Genomic DNA, 16,801 nt, shown 5'->3' with positions numbered 1-16,801 from the left:
CTCAAAATATAATAACACTGCTTTTTTTTACTGGTAGCTGTTCATAATACTTATCTGAACCCCATATCGATCCAGCTTCAGCTCTCCTGGGGCTCTCTCTCCTTATTGGCTGAGACACAGCAATGGCTTCCACTGCTGTCAATCGCAGTCAGTGAGGAGGGAGCAGGGGTTGGGAATAAGCCATGCTCTGTGTGTCCCCTAGACACAAAGAGGCAGCTCAGGAGCGAGTATGCTTGAGTGCCCCCAGAACAAGAAGCTTGCTTTGGGGGCACTCGGCAAGAGGAAAGGGATAGAAGCACGAATGGGGGACCCAACAAGAGCCATAGACAAAGAGGTGGCTCGGGAGCAAGTATGCTTGAGTGCTCCCAGAGCAAGAAGCTTGCTCTGGGGGCGCTCGGCAAGAGGAAAGGGATAGAAGCACCAATGGGGGACCCAAGAAGAGGAGGATCAGGGCTGATCTGTGCAAAACTACTGCACAGAGCAGATAAGTGAACAATGTTTGTTATTTTAAAGAAAAGATAACTAAGCCTTTAGGACCACTTTAATGCATCAGCAAATGTATATTTTTAAATGCAAGTAGTGGAAATACTTGAATTTGCCTTTGGTATAAGCCTCTTGCAATCTCCTGTACAACAAAGCCCAGAATGGAAGATGGAGAAGCAAAACATGGAGCCAATAAGAGCATAGTGACAAAGAGATGAGCTCATCAGTATGCTGCTTCTGGCAGAAGTGTAGCAAAAAAAGACACATAAGGTGGCATATACCCATTGCAGGCACTGTCCCAAACATAACCATATAAAACTGATGTTTTTTTTAAAGGCTCCAACTAAAATGTTTGAAGCTTGCCAAAAAGCTTTACAGATGCTTTGCAAAACTTGTTGTACACACTGCTGTCATACAAACTGAGGCCTGTGTGGGAAAAAAAGCTTGAAAATATAATATATCCAATTGAAATTCTTCTCTTGTATGGAAAAGAACCAGGCATGCTTTATAAATTGTTTCCATTGGTTTATCATTTCTTTTTACAGGGTTAAATGAAAACTTTTAGCATTCGATACTTATTACTGCTTTTCTATGTGTTTTTCAATATATTTCCAGGTAAACCCCAAAAAAGAAAAGTACTGGACCCATGTAATTTCTGATGCCAGCAGGTTTGCTATGATGTGGAAACACGGTGGAATTTATATGGATACTGATGTCATCTCCATTCGCCCAATACCTAAGGATCATTTTGTAGCAGCTGAATCTTCCGGAGTTACCAGCAGTAGTGTTTTTGGGCTGCCCCCCTTTCATAACATGACCTGGGAGTTTATGGAAAACTTTGTAGTGGAATACAAAGGATGGAAATGGGGACATCAAGGACCAGGAGTGTTCTCACGTGTCATAAAAAAGTTGTGTGGAGAGATAGTATTTACATTTTTGGTAGATACTGTATGTAAAAATGTATTCTACTTTCATCCCCATTGTTTCTACCCAATTTTATATACATCCTGGGAAAATTTTTTTGAAGTTTATGAACATGTGCCAACTTTCAGTGACTCGTATGGCCTACATCTATGGAACTTTAAAAACAAACTTGGTCTAACTATGGTTCCTGGAAGTAATACATTAGTGGAACACCTCTATAAAAAATACTGCCCTTTCACATATGGAGCAGTTCTGAGAAATGAAAGAATTTATCTTTAAATGAGAACTTCGCTCAACATTGAGTATTTCGGAGTACACAAAGAAAATGATAAAGTGCCTTGTTGCTGCCACCACTAAAAAGATGTTAAGGACAGTGGGTAAAAGGAACTCCGTGCACCCCTATTCATCTGTTTCCTACCTTCTGTTGCAGCCAACACTAAAATCCCTAATGTCCCCTAGGGTCAGGCACTAAGAGTAATAGTTACGGTAGGTCACTCCATTGGTGATGTAACACCGCTGGGGCCTAGCAATCAGCTGATTCAAGCACTCTCATAGGGAAAGAGATCACATGCACTGAATGTTGTCTTAAACTGCAATGGAAGTAGGAGCAGAAAGAGAACACTAGCAAGGTGAGTAGGGGTTTAGGAAGGGTGCCCTGCATAAGACTGTGTTTCTATAAGTACAATCATTACAATGCAATCATTCAGTTGTCCAATGACTCCTCCTGAACATGGCAAACATTGGAAACATTTACAATTTAAAAAAGATGAGAGATAATACTCACCAGCAGGGAAGAAGTAGAAATGATCTGTAAAGTATTTTCACTGCCAGTTCTGGATAATAAGAATTGGTTTTATCATATTTCTTCCCAAACACCCTCCTGGTCATTATCATTTTACAAATGTATTACTAAAATAACTTTGAAGTTGGACTTTAGTTTTTGGATAGAGTGAGAAAATTCTGTCAGACTGTTATTGTTGTCTAGTCTACACAGAGATTTCCACTTTTTCTTCTGTCCTACAGCGAGGGTTAGGCCTGGTGTATTCGATGAGAATATTAGATGAATAATCCTTTTTTTTTTTTGCATGCTAGTCTCATATTGAAAACAAGTAGGTTACTAGAGTTACCAAAATTCTTGTAAGACAGAATACATCTTCCCACGATGATATAATGTATTGTTTTGTAATGTATTTATTCATTTCCGAGCATGCACGGTCTTAGTCACTCGATTTTTTACGGATGAATACTGTACTGATTAAATGAATATTGTTCGTTCTGTTATCTTATGAGAAAAAATGTCATGCTTGTCCCTTTGGATAATTTTGCATGAACTGTCGTGATTGGCTATCGAAAGCTGTGTACTAACGATCAGATTATCGGACGATAGCTCTGAAAATGTTTTTTCTTTCATCTGATTTACTCATCATGTGTACTTGGCATTAGGTTAGGGTAATATAATCTTCAACAGTCACTGGAACAAGTGTCCTCATTGGAAGATTTTCCCTCAGCTCCTGTTCTGGTAATCTCTGTAAGGCTCTTGTTACATCTATACAAAATGAATGCTCAGCACAGTATGTGTTGAATGTGCATTATGATACATCAACCCCAATGTTAAATGGCATCTTAGTGCACATATACAATATGAATAAATGTCCCTGTCCTTTAGTGTACCACAATGCACAGCTGTGAATGCACTGTTTTGTGCGTCACTGCTCAAAACAAATGCAGGGCTTTGAGGCTTGTTGGGGTATTTGTAAAGTCACTAACATTTACTTATACTCACACTCCCTTAATAATTTGCCTACATTATAATAAGTAACTGTAAATACTTTTATAATATAATATATAATATAACCTTTTTTTTATTAGCAGTGATCACACGTTTGACTGTTTGGTCCCGATTTCTCTCATTAGCTGTGAGAGTTTGAGGTGGTGACTCAAAAAAGGCACTGGAGAGAGATGGAGACCTTTCAAGCATCCCCCGACTGTAGGTGAACCTCTGTTACTCAAACTGTGATGGGCCAGCTGAGTTGGAGGGGTTGTGCCTGCAGTAATATGACTTTAGAACTACAGACACACAAACACACAAGCCAAGATCTTACAGAGAGCATTACAAATCTGAGGTTCTAACCATTTGCCACCCTATCTAAAACCACTAAGGTTTTACTTAAAGCAGAGTTCCACCCAAAATGGTAAGTTCCACTTTAAAGACTAGTCCCCCACTCCCCATTAAGGATTGGCACCTTTGGGGAACAAGTGGAGGGGCAGCGTGTACCTGAAATTGACAGGTACCTGCTCCCACTTCCGCTGCGATGGGAAGCGGAAGTTGTCCTCCTCACCTCCACGTAGTCTTCTGAGACACATGACAGGTTCCAGAAGACTATGGGACCATTCAGGAAGTGCAGCGCTGTGGGCACCCGGCTGTGAAGACGCAAGCTGTCACAGCCGGGTGCCCACACTGAAGATGCCTGCACCTGGACCACCAGATGGCTGGTGAAACGGGCTGTGGGGAGGACATCACAGGATCGTGGGACAGGTGAATGGCTGTTTTTTAAAAGTAAGCAGCTACAGTTTCTGTAGTTGCTCACTTTTTTTTGCATTGAACAGATGACCTGATATAGTGCCAAAGCCATTCTTTTTTTGCCAATCAGTTGATCACAGATGCAATGCTGAGTAGGCTAACATGAATAACATTAGATTTGCAAAGTAATGTAAGTGTTTATTTTGTAAACTAAAAGATAATCCTGTACTCAAGGCCTTATCCTGTAACGTGACACATGAGTGTAAAAAGGAGAACTGTGCCACAAAGGATACATATGGCTTAATTATTTAAATTCTTTTTTATCTGTATAAAGCAATGGATCCTCTGTGAACCCAATTCATACATGTAATGCTGCATCTAGTGCATATGATTCAGTCTACACACCAGTAGAAAATCATTCAAAGTAGAAAATGAGGTGGAATTGGTGTTACAAATGTCAGATGACCTAAACCAATGTTTTTCAACTCCATTCCTTGGGAACCTTCAACAGTTTGTGTTTTCAGGATTTCCTTTAGCTGTGGTAATTACTAAGCCAGTGATACTCCTACCCAGTGTTGGTGGTCAGTGGGATCGAAACAATGGCCTAGCAATCCCCAGCAGTATATATTTCTCCTTTTTTGTGTCAGTGGATGAAATTGCACCCCATCAATGGTTTTAGTGGAAAGAATTTAATTCATGCTTGGTGTCAGTAGGAAGAATTATGCTTTACCATTGGTTTCAGTGGAGGATAAGTGCCTCATTGATGGTGTCAGTGGGAGGAATAATGCCTCAACAATAATGTCAGTAGGAGGAATAGTGTCCTATTGTTGGTTTCCATGGGGGTAATAGTGCCCCAAAGACTGGATAAATGCAAAGGACCACATTTGTCCACGGAGTTTGGGGACCACTAATTTAAAATATATTTAAAGCCTAAACGTTTTGTTTTACTTTAAATAAATAAAGTTTTTTTAGTTTTAAATAAAAGTAGTGGGGGCTTTGAACCTCTGTCCACTAGAAAGAATGACCCTCTAAATTTGCCCTGGTGATTCACTGTCACCAGTACTGAAATTGAAAATCCCAAATTTTGAGTTGCCACCAGAAAAGGAATAGAGAGGACACTTGGCCCAGTGACAATTGTCCTAGCAGAGATTTTGGGGGAGATATATGTGCACTCAGAATTTTATGCAGCTGTGTATAGTAGCCAATCAGCTTCCAGGTTTTATTGTCAAAGCTTAATTGACCAAGCTGAAGTTAGAAGTTGATTGGTTACTGTGCACAGCTGCACTAGAATCTGTGTGCACCAGTTTTAGAAAATCTCCCCCATTTCCTCATCTCAGATTCTTTCCCTTGCAACTACTGCACAAGAAGTGAGGGCAAATCTCTAAAATGGGACACAGTTGGTAAAAAAAAAGTCTGAAAAGTGTTTTAACCAAAACCTAATAATAACAAACAGTGGGGTTGATTTACTAAAAGCAAAGAGGCCATTCACTGTACTAGAGAATTTTCCCCAGTGCTTAGAGATGGTAGTGAAGTTTCATTTTGCAAAGAATATCCAGTCATATGATAATAGATGCCAGTAGAGCTTCACATCATTTTCGACAGTCGGGGGAAAGTTCTCATGCAAAATGCAACTTTCCTTACAAACATAGATACATTAAATAAGGGCCGTTGGATTTGATTGGGTCCCCCTAAGCTTTGCACAGTCAGGCAACACACTTTCAGAGTCAGTAAAACAGTCTTTGGGCTGGTTTTTCATTGTTCTTTTTTTAGGGGTTAACAACTTGGTTGGAGTATAGGGGTATATGGGATGCCCAAGGAACTGTAGAACTTGAGGACAAACTTCTTAGCAACTATGTACAAAAAGGGAGGAATGGCAAAATAAAATGAATATAGCACTGTCCATTTTTTTTCCTCTTGGTGTACCTTCTCAGATCCCAAATGAATCCCCCTGTTCACCCAGCTGCGCTGAAGGTATAACTGAGCAAGGGGGTCCCAAGAGCTTGCAGGTGAAGACTAGTTTGGTATTGCATTTGCCCGCCCTCTCCCTTTATCTAGCCCAGGGAGTGTAAGAGTACTCACACTGTCCTGTCCTGTCAGTGTGGTGGGTTGGTAGTTGCTTTCAGGTCTTTCACTGGGCTGGCTCCTTCCCTGCTGATCAGGATATCCTCCTCAGGAAACTCTAGGCAGTGGAGATCCTCCTGTCCAGCAACCAGCCTGTAGGTAGGCTCCCCTCCCTGGGGCCCTCTCCTAGGCTCCACACTCCTGGTCACAATACCCAGCCTCCTGCTAGGGGGTTGGCCAAGGTCCCTTAAACATGCCATTCTTATTTCTTATTTTTGCTCTGCTACTAGTTTTTTGATCTTGAATAATTGATTTTTGCTTTGCATTTTACTTTTTCATCTGGCTGATTTGACCTTGTTTACAAAAAAAGGTTTAGCATAGTCTAACAGGATAGGGCAATGCAGAGGAGGTACTCTCCCTGAAACACATTCCATACCCGTAATGTCTTACCTGGAAGTGGGCGGAGCCAAGTGAGCTGTTATTGTACCCCACTGTGGATGCTTGGCAGCCCTTTACAGCCTTTGGGACTTTGCTGTTACTTTCAGCGCCATCAGTGGTGCTGGTGTTTCTGAACACAATTTTTTATCTTTGCCAAAAAAAATCTGAATTCTTATATTACTACAATATGGTGGTGTCTGTGCTGCTCTTTCATGTTTTTGCACATTAAGCATTGTGTGTATTTATTTTTACCACTGTTGAATTCATGAGATAGCTATGAATTGATGTTCGCTTTGTATGGAATATGTATTTTATAATTTCCTGGTTCTTTTCTTACCCCCACCCCTTCTTCCCCTGTCTTTTTGATCTGAGTGCCATAGAATGTTGGTATTAACAGAGCTTCCAGTCTATAGTGTCCCCAATTTTCAATACCAGCTGTTTTCAGGATTTGCTGTAGGTACTGATATCGAATTAGCTCATACTACAACTGGCAACAGCAAGAAAATGTGGGAATGCCTACTTGAACTGATCATCCCCTTCCATACTAATGATTTAGCAGGTCATAGAATGCCTCCAGCAAACAGAACTGTCAGACATGTCCAGTGCACTTCCCTTAGAATCAATACCCAGTCACATTCCACTGTTCAACTGGCAGCCACATTTTATACCTAGAGCACTGGTTACAGTCTCTCCCCCATAGTTATAGACCCCCCCCCCCCAAGACTAACAAGAACATCTCTCCCCTCCTGCATGCAGAGTTCAGCGTACCTTGTTCAGACGTTTGTAAACAGGTAGGCAAGAAGGTTTTATTGCAGAAGAAACATATGGGATATTTCTGCTGAAGGGTTCAGTATCTTCACCATTGCACATGTATGTGTGAACTAGGTGCATAAAATTTTTCAATGTGCCCATACGTTGAGCCCGTGTTGATCAATGCTGCTCCTAGGACATGGTGTAAATGAGCCCTAAACAATATATGCAATTTCAATACAACCAGTACTAAAAGCACTAGAGCATAATACCTCATAGGTATGGGTTCATATAGGTAATCTTTGCTAGCCGCGTGACCATATGTAAACATTCACTAAAGCTTTGGTATAATCTATAATGAGTAAATCGGTCAGGAGTGAAATATGTAGGCTGCCATTGCTGATTGCCTTATGAAATACTACTTGCTTGGCTGTTATGCTGACCCCAGGCTTTAGTATCTTTGGAGCCTCTTTCCCAGAACAAACATGCAGATTATGGCAATTGGAAAGAATGTCAGATGCAAGCTTTCTCTGGGTCATTGAATCATTAAAGTAAGAGTAATTTAAGACACTACTAGCTTTTTCAGAAGCCTTGATGTACCTTAACTGATAGATTCCCTAAAAGAAAGCATATTCACCTTTCAAAGAATTTAGAGCTATACCAATAAGCAGCATACCTTAGGTATCTTGGTGCCATCTAATGGACAAAGTGCAGAATGCAAATCTCATCAAATCCAAACTAAAAAGCCATCTTTTTACCATTATGATGAAACATTTTTGAAAAGATTAAACCATTTGGAGAATTCAGTAAAGTAGGTAAAATTACAGTTTAGTAATTTACAGGCTCACAACTATACAGAGGGAATGGGAGATCTCCTCCCAGAGTCCAGAGCTGGGACAACTTGGAGGTCCTGCAAATCCTGCAAATCATTGCTTTCAAAAATGGAAATATATTTTGGTTGGAGTTCCATTTCACCTGCACAGCACATTGTAGATTACATAAAATAGCACAGGTTATTTGTAATATTGTACATTATGGAACACTTTCAACTGTGCTATTCTCAAGGCTCCTGTCACAACTCCAGCCAACATCCTTTCTTCTGGACCCGTGACACCCCTTTTTTGCCCACTAGACCAGCCTTTCTCAACCAGGGTGCCTTGAGGTTTCCTCAGGGGTGCCTTGGCAAAATATCTAAAAAATGCTCAAAACCTGTATACAAGCCAGCGGGTGGAACAAGCCTGCCTTTTAATTACACAAAGCCACAGGTTTTCATTGTGCACCATTACGACCTTCTAGCTGCCAGAATCCCGACAATCAATGACATCAGTTGATAAGGAGGATGTCAGCTGCCTGCACATCATCCTTGTTTGACCCTACCCTGCCCCTCTCCATTAGTGCTGGGGTCACATGAGCTCAGTGATGTAGAAAAACTGAGGGAGAAGAGAAACACTGGAATACTAGTCAGCACCAGTGTGAAAATGTATATTCGCTTTGGAAGAATAAATCACCTCTAATGTTGGGTATCCTACATGTGTGGATGTTGCTGTGTTATATAAAGCTATTAGAATAGTTTTTCACATTGTAAAATGGGGTGCTCTTTTAAAATTATGGACAGTCTTGAGGCACCCCATTTTGGAAACACTGCACTAAACAGCCACTGATTAAACAACTTCTCCACATGTGCATCCAGCGCTAATCTCGACATGCAGTGTACACAGAAAAGAAAAGATGGATATTAGCTGGGGGAAACATTTTTTGTCATAAGAAACTATGCATGACTCTTTTCCAAACAACTCTAAATCCTAGAGATTTTATTGAAAGACTTTAATTCAAATTTAGCATGCAGCCAGCATAAGGCAGTGCAAAGCAATGTTGATATGCAGCAACCTGTAAGAAACAGAAATTAATTTATTGCTCTAGCAAATTCATATCTGATGGGCTCTTATTGGTTATACAGAGGTTCTCTTCACATTCATGATTTCAGTTGAAATTTTAAAATGATAAACCTTAAAGTACACTAAATTAGATATGTTGGATATAATAGGATGCTGCCCAGTGTGCTGGTTGCCACAGCATACTTGAGCGAATGGAAGGCCGAAAGGCAAAATCCTGAGTAAGGCATATGTTATACAGAAATAAAAAAATATAGTATAACAATGGAAACTGTTTACATGCTTTAACATTATCTGCACCTAATGCTTAACAGAACTCAATGTCAGCCAATAGCAGCCACACAAAGACACAAAATCAAACTGTACAATCTGTTGTAAAATATGATTTTACCAAAGTCGTAAATGTATATTGCCTCCAGTAGAATTGAATGTATTTGTTAAAAATGGGATGATATTGTGTGAAATAGTGCTAGGATAGATACACTATATTGCCAAAAGTATTAGGACACCCCTCCAAATCATTGGATTCAGGTGTCAATCACCTACATGGCCACAGGTATATAAAATCAAGCACCTAGGCATGCAGACTTCTTCTACAAACATTTGTGAAAGAATGGGTCGCTCTCAGCTCAGAGAATTTAAGCGTGGTACCGTGATAGGTTGCCACCTGTGCAATAAGTCCATCCGTGAAATTTCCTTGCTACTAAATATTCAACGGTCAACTGTTAGTGGTATTATAACAAAGTGGAAGCAACTGGGAACATCAGCAACTCAGCCACAAAGTGGTAGGTCACATAAAATGACAGAGCGGGGTCAGCGCATGCTGAAGTGCACAGTGCACAGAAGTCACCAACTGTCTGCAGAGTCAATAGCTAAAGACCTCCAAACTTCATGTGACCTTCAGACAAGCATACCAGCAGTGTGTAGAGAGCTTTATGGAATGGGTTTCCATGGCCGAGCAGCTGCATCCAATCCTTACATCACCAAGTGCTTCGGATGCAGCGGTATAAAGCACACTGCTACTGGACTCTAAAGCAGTGGAGACATGTTCTGTAGAGTGACGAATCACCCTTCTCTGTCTGGCAATCTGATGGACGTGTCTGGGTTTGGTGATTGCCAGGGGAATGATACTTGCCTGACTGCCTTGTGCTAAGTGTAAAGTTTGGTGGAGAGAGTATTATGGTGAGGGGTTGTTTTTCAGGGGTTGGGCTTTGCCCATTAGTTCCAGTGAAGGGAACTCTTAAGGCGTCAGCATACAAGACATTTTGGACAATTTCATGCCCCTAACTTTGTGGGAACAGTTTGGGGATGGCCCCTTCCTGTTCCAACATGACTACGCACCAGTGCACACAGCAAGGTCCATAAAGACATGGATCAGCGAGTTTGGGGTGAAGGAACCTGACTGGCGTGCACCTCAACCCGATATAACACCTTTGGGATGAATTAGAGTGGAGACTGCGAGCCAGGCCTTCTCGTCTGACATCAGTGCCTGACCTCACAAATGTACTTCTAGAAGAATGGTCAAACATTCCCATAGACACACTCCTAAACCTTGCGGACAGCCTTCCCAGAAGAGTTGAAGCTGTTATAGCTGCAAAGGGTGGGCCAACTCAATATTGAACCCTAGCCTGGGATGCCATTTAAGTTCATGTATGTGTAAAGGCAGGCGTCCCAATACTTTTGGCAATATAGTGAAAATGCTAGCCAATTTTTTCAAATTTCGACCTGCTTTCAGCTAAACAGTACAGATCATTGCTACAGACTTCTATTCTACACACAGAGCTTAATTTACTAAAGGTGTTGAGAATCTTCTCCCAGTACATTGAGTAAAAAGTAAACTCTTGTTGATTTCAAATACCTATCATATACAAATGAAATAGGTAAACAGGCATTTACTTTCACGTGATTCCATAATTTACATTCATTCAGTTTATTGAGAATTTATTGAGTAATGATTCTTAGCTCCTTTAGTGAAAATCATAGTAAGCGCTACCACCTTTTTTTTTAAATGTGCCCCCTGCAGTGTTATAGCATTGCATACTAGCACATTGTGAAAGACTTACTGCTAAAACAGAGCCCTCCAGTGCTGCGCTGTCACTACTGCCTGTGCTTTCATCTTCACCGGGTGTTCCTTTCGGGTTCATGGGCTTCTGCCATTTTGATGGTTGGGCTGCAATGACATCACTCCTGCAAATGCACATGAGATTCATCATCTCAGCATGGCATTCTCTGAATTCAGGGTACACTCAGTGTGCGCAGTGACATCATCAGCTTCAGCTGATGTGAATGTCTCCTAATCTGAGCAAATCATGTATATATTCACGTTACCTAAAGGAAAGCCTTACTATAAATTTAAATCAGACATTACTACCACTTTAATCAGTCTTGTAATATAAGTAAAAATACATATTATTATCTATTTTATGTTGCCCCATCCCCCTAAGACATTTTTGTAATAAATTACATTTGCAATGAAGTTACTAATATGAATCGATCAGTTGTAATCTTCTAATGGAAACCTTTACTAAATACAATAAATACAAATACAACTAGAACCAAACAGAACGCAGTGGGGTTGATTTATTCACAGAGTAGAGGCTGCTACAGACAACAGTATCTGGGCACCTGAAGCATACAGGGTGAGAAGTGTATTATCTGCCCTGTAAAACATGTCCACAGTCCACTAAAGGTTTCTCTTTCTAGATGTATAGGGTGCATAAATTTTCTAAATTTATCAACCATGTACAAGGGTGCTAAATGTGCTAAAGAGGGGCGTATCATCAAATCAGTGTGCCCGTGTGCAAGATCAAAAGTGGGCCACAGTGAACGTGGTTTAAATTGTGTATTAATTAGGCATAGCTTAAAGGGGGTGTGGTTAAATAGAATATACCATCTGCCCCCACAGAGGACCCCAGACATCCAGATATCAGTGTGGGTATGTCACCCCACTCATTATCTTTCCTTCTCTTTCTGACTGTCCTTGGCACTGCATTAGTTCCAGAGCAGAAACAGGGGCCCACCTCCGTCCCCCAACCATAAACAAGTAGACAGTAATGATTTCCCAGTTTGTGTATTGGTGCTTTGGGATGTTTGCCAACAGAGGGTGTCCCATAGCTGGCAGGTAGTTAAATCAACATGGCAGAGAGGGAACCATTTTTGTGTAGTACACACAGATACATTTCAGAGCTGAGTGCCTATTGTTTTGGATCTAACCAGAACCTGGAACAGGGACACTGCCTGAACCAAAGGGACCCAAAGACTTTTTTGAAATATTGGGACAGCCCCATGGGATCCAAGAAAGTCACACAGGATCCAGAATGGTTTGGAGTATGGAGATGTACTATAACTTCAAGTACTCTTGCCAGTTACGCTATAGAGCCCAGAATCAGTCCCCCATCAGTGCCACTCACCACCATGTCAAAGGGTCTCTTTCTCTCTTACCAAAGTGTGCGTGTGTCATTGTCACACAGCCACTCAGAGAGGTACTCCCGAGCCCCAGATTCAGTCTGCCACCAGTGCCAATGCCACCAACAAGTCCAAGGGTCTCTCTCTTACCAAAGGGTGTGTGTGTGTCAGTGTCACACAGCTGCTCCGCTCAGACAGGTACTCCTGAGTAGAGTTGCAACGTCATCCCTTTAAAACTGAACATATATTAATTACACAGGTTCTGTGGCTGATTATTTTGGTAATTAAACTCACTTAGTGCCTTATCTGCATTAAATAAGCCTCAGAAATGGTGTAATTGACATGTGTTTGTTTTAAAGGGATGAACTCCAGAGCCCTGTCGTTCATTCCCGCCACCTGACTTCAGTTGAAGCACTTCCAATCCTCTTGAGCGACGCCTCTCTCACACTCTGCACAAGTCCACCCTTAGAATTTATAGAGTGCAGGCACAGCACAGCTAGCTGAAAAGGCAGATCACTCCGCCAAGTACTTGTTCCAGTGGCTGTGGGCAGCAGCAGCCAAATCTATAGATTAGGCATTGGCAAATGTGGCAGGTGCTCTCCGTGTTTATTAAAAAAATGTCCCAAAGCTGACGGCCTGTTTTTAAATGTGCCAGCGCCACCAAGACCCAGAAATGTGCATTTTATTTTTTCAAATCTTACTCCATGTGGGCAGAGTGTGCAGGGCACAGTGGGCCCCCCTGCCTTTGAGGATCCTGTGCACCGTACACCCTGCAGACATGGATGCTACGGTGCTAAATCATTAGGTAATGGAAAAGGCAATAGCTTCTTCTGACCAAAGTCTGTTGTGCCACTTCAAAGAGCAAAAGCTAACCTTTTGAAACCTATAGAAGATATTAAGTTGTCATTTTCCATCCCTCTGATGAAAAGTAAACAATAGAGCTCTGTGAATGAATGAACTACATGTACTGTCAGTCTCTGCAGACAATAGCTTGTACTTCTGAATGAACTGGGAGGGCGCTGGTAAGTGCTTTTGTAGTTAATTGATTCAACCCATCATTCAGTCACTGTCTGCCGATATGGTGCTGATGGTGGCTAAAAGTTGCACCTGCATCGCACAGCTATCACTGTCTGATCACTGCAAAAGCTCATCTGGAATCATTTTCATCTTAAAGGGGGCCACATGCATCACTAAAGGAGACCCTCTATTACCAGTGTTGTGGAGTTGGTGAGTGGATATTAACTCTTTGTGACATATTGACTAACCCTGTAGTGAAATTCATTGGAAGGCCATACTGCACTATCCCTCTTAAAGGCATCCTCTTTTACCGATTAACTTTCTGGAACTTCCCTGCTGCTCAAAACTGTATCCCTGGACATCTGAGAGATATCTAATATTATACCTCTGACAATTAACCCCTTGCTGGACACGTCTCCACTCAGTGCTCTTAGGAACCTGTTTCCTTGTTGCAGAAACTATTTCCTCTAGTGCTCCAACATCTTTAGCGCTCCAACATGGCCGGCTGAAGAATTACTTTAAGGGTTGAGTTAGAGTACCTGTTATCCTGTATAGTCAAGAGTTTACAGTTCTCTTGCAGTTACTGTATTATAGCCAAGGCCCTAGCCCTCTCACCATAAGTGACTCTAGGTGACTTAGCCATTATTCTATTGATACCAAGTTCACTGTCACCTTATGTTGCTCATTTCCAGTGGATAAAGCTACAGTTTATGCTGACCTTACCAGAACTGAAAGTGGCACCGCTACATCTTTGTTAGTCAAAACTGTATACAGTATGTCAAAAAGCATTCTGCATTGAAATCTTCTGTCATTTTTGAGTACTTACATTCTCAATATATTTTGTCATTATAACCCACAGTGTCAGGGCTCCCAGGTGTGACCAGAGGTGTGTGACTGATGCAGGGAAACGCAGACTTCAGATATGTGATAAACAATATAATTTATTAACACTAACCATACAAACATAAACGCAGTGCAATACTAAAACATAATACAGTGCAAACAAACCAAACCAACCACCCACAGATAACAGTACATACAAGCAAGCGTCGTCAGGCAGGCCGGGTCAATATCAATAGGGCAGGTAGGTACAGGGGGAGCAAGCGGAGATGGGTCGGGGTCACAGGCCAGGTTCAGCAGGTAGCTAGCAGCGTAGTACAGAGGGTCAGGCAGAGGGATGGTCAGGGTCACAAGCCAGGGATCAGAACAGGTAGCAAGCAGCGTGGTACAGAGGGTCATTCAGAGGGATGGTCAGGAGCGAGCCGGGATCAGAGCAGGAGAAGTCAGCAGCGGTTCAGATCAGGCAGGGTCAGCAAAGGAACAGAAACAGGATGCAGGACAGATACAGGGCCCACGACAAACACAACACCAAGGCAGAGTCTGCAAGTCTGGCCATCCCTTAAATACACCAGTATCATCAGTTCCAGGTGTTAGCTGGCTGAAAGGTTGAGTCTCTGATTGCTGGGAGCACCCGCTGGCCAGCCCTGGTACTGCAGATCAAAAGGCAGGTGAGTCCCACCATTGCTGGCCAGTCCATTCCTGACACACAGTCTCGAGTCTCATTCGAGGGTGACCCTGAGGCACTAGCCAAAGCTTATCAGTCTGTGTCTATTGATGTGTATATCTGAGGTGTCAGAGGTGCAGAGGTCTTTGTAGAGGTAAAAACAGAGGCCCCAATGCAACCAGTGGCTCCTGTGGGGTTTAGCAATAAAAATAAGATCCAGACGTTGAATCCAATGCAGTTGCAGCACAGAGTATGTTTTCCAGTCTTTTAAAGTGTACGAAAGCAATACATTTCCTAAGCCCTGTCTGTGAAGTGCTAACACTGACTGTGGGAACATGGAAGAAATGGAAAGGGTCTAGCTAGGACTAAACTACCTAGTGTTACACAGGAGGGGAGGACCAAAGGAGATACCAAAAACAAGTTGTAGTGCTCAAAAAAGAAAATGCCACTAGATGTCAGCATACTACAGAAAAATAAAAGACTGCAGTTCAATACAGTACAGACAACAACCTAAAAGAGGGGCAGAACAATCCTCATTAGCAAATAATACAAATGATTGTTCAATATTTGTGACAGTCATTAGGGTCAGTTCACAAAGTTTAACAGCAAAGATAAGGATCTTAATTTTAGCTACATGATTGCAATATAAAAAAAAAAGGATCTTTACCCTTGTTAGGTTGTTTTCTTTCTGAAATAACCTTGTGATTTATTACAGATAATTTGCTGTTCACCTGCTTAACTGCTTTGGGACTGCCTGTCGCAGATTAACTGCGCCAGAGAGGCCCCGCTGTGCACATGTACATGATTTGGAATTTCCGGGTAGGTGCACCCCTTCTGTGCTCTCATTCACTACAACACAAACTGATCAGCAGGTCCTGGTCAATAATTTATGACCGGGACCTGCTGATCGGCTTATCCAATGACAGTGCAGAGCCCTGTGTTTACTTAGAACACAGAGCTCTGACAAGAGATCAGCTACTGTGCCTTGAAAAAGTATTCATACCCCTTGAAATTTTCCACATTTTGTCATGTTACAACCAAATATGTAAATGTATTTTATTGGGATTAAATGTGACAGACCAACACAAAGTGTCACATAATTGTAAAGTGGAAGGAAAATTATAAATGGTTTTCAAATTTTTTTATAAATAAATATCTGAAAAGTGTGGTGTGCATTTGTATTCAGCCCCCGGAGTCAATACTTTGTAGAACCACCTTTCACTGCAATTACAGCTGCAAGTCTTTTTGGGGATGTCTCTACCAGCTTTGCACAACTAGAGAGTGAAATTTTTGCTCATTCTTCTTTGCAAAATAGCTCAAGCTCTGTCAGATTAGATGGAGAGTGTCTGTGAACAGCAATTTTCAACTCTTCCCACAGATTCTTAATTGGATTTAGGTCTGGACTTTCACTGGGTCATTCTAACACATGAATATGCTTTGATCTAAACCATTCTATTGTAGCTCTGGCTGTATGTTTAGGGTCGTTGTCCTGCTGAAAGGCGAACCTCCGCCCCAGTCTCAAGTTTGTTGCAGACTTTAACAGGTTTCCTTTTAAGATTGCCCCGTATTTGGCTCAATCCATCTTTCTATCAACTCTGACCAGCTTTCCTATCCCTGCTGAAGAAAAGCATCCCCACAACATGATGCTGCCACTACCATGTTTCACAGTGGGTATGGTGTGTTCAGCGAGATGTACAGTGTTAGTTTTTTGCCACACATAGCATTTTGCTTTTAAGTTAAAAAGTTCCATTTTGTTCTCATCTGACCAGAGCACCTTCTTCCACATGTTTGCTGTGTCCCCCACAT

At 41.7% G+C, this 16,801-nt stretch overlaps 1 protein-coding gene across 3 annotated transcripts in view; it reads left to right on the top strand.

Moving 5' to 3' along the window:
- Positions 1 to 9,340, top strand: part of LOC149467760 (alpha-1,4-N-acetylglucosaminyltransferase-like) — a 145,432-nt gene extending 136,092 nt beyond the window's left edge. For all 3 annotated transcript variants that reach the window (XM_089671249.1, XM_089671251.1, XM_089671248.1), the window contains exon 3: positions 1,099 to 9,340. In XM_089671249.1, coding sequence (XP_089527375.1) covers positions 1,099 to 1,686 — 588 coding nt within the window. In that variant the 3' untranslated portion in view covers positions 1,687 to 9,340. The remainder of the gene's footprint in view (positions 1 to 1,098) is intronic.
- The last annotated feature ends 7,461 nt before the right edge of the window (positions 9,341 to 16,801 follow it).

This window comes from Staurois parvus, unplaced genomic scaffold (assembly GCF_062004578.1).
Source record: "Staurois parvus isolate SC_StPar_1 unplaced genomic scaffold, SC_StPar_1.0 ptg000102l, whole genome shotgun sequence".
NCBI lineage: Eukaryota > Metazoa > Chordata > Amphibia > Anura > Ranidae > Staurois > Staurois parvus.
This window is presented reverse-complemented; position numbering and strand designations above follow the sequence as displayed.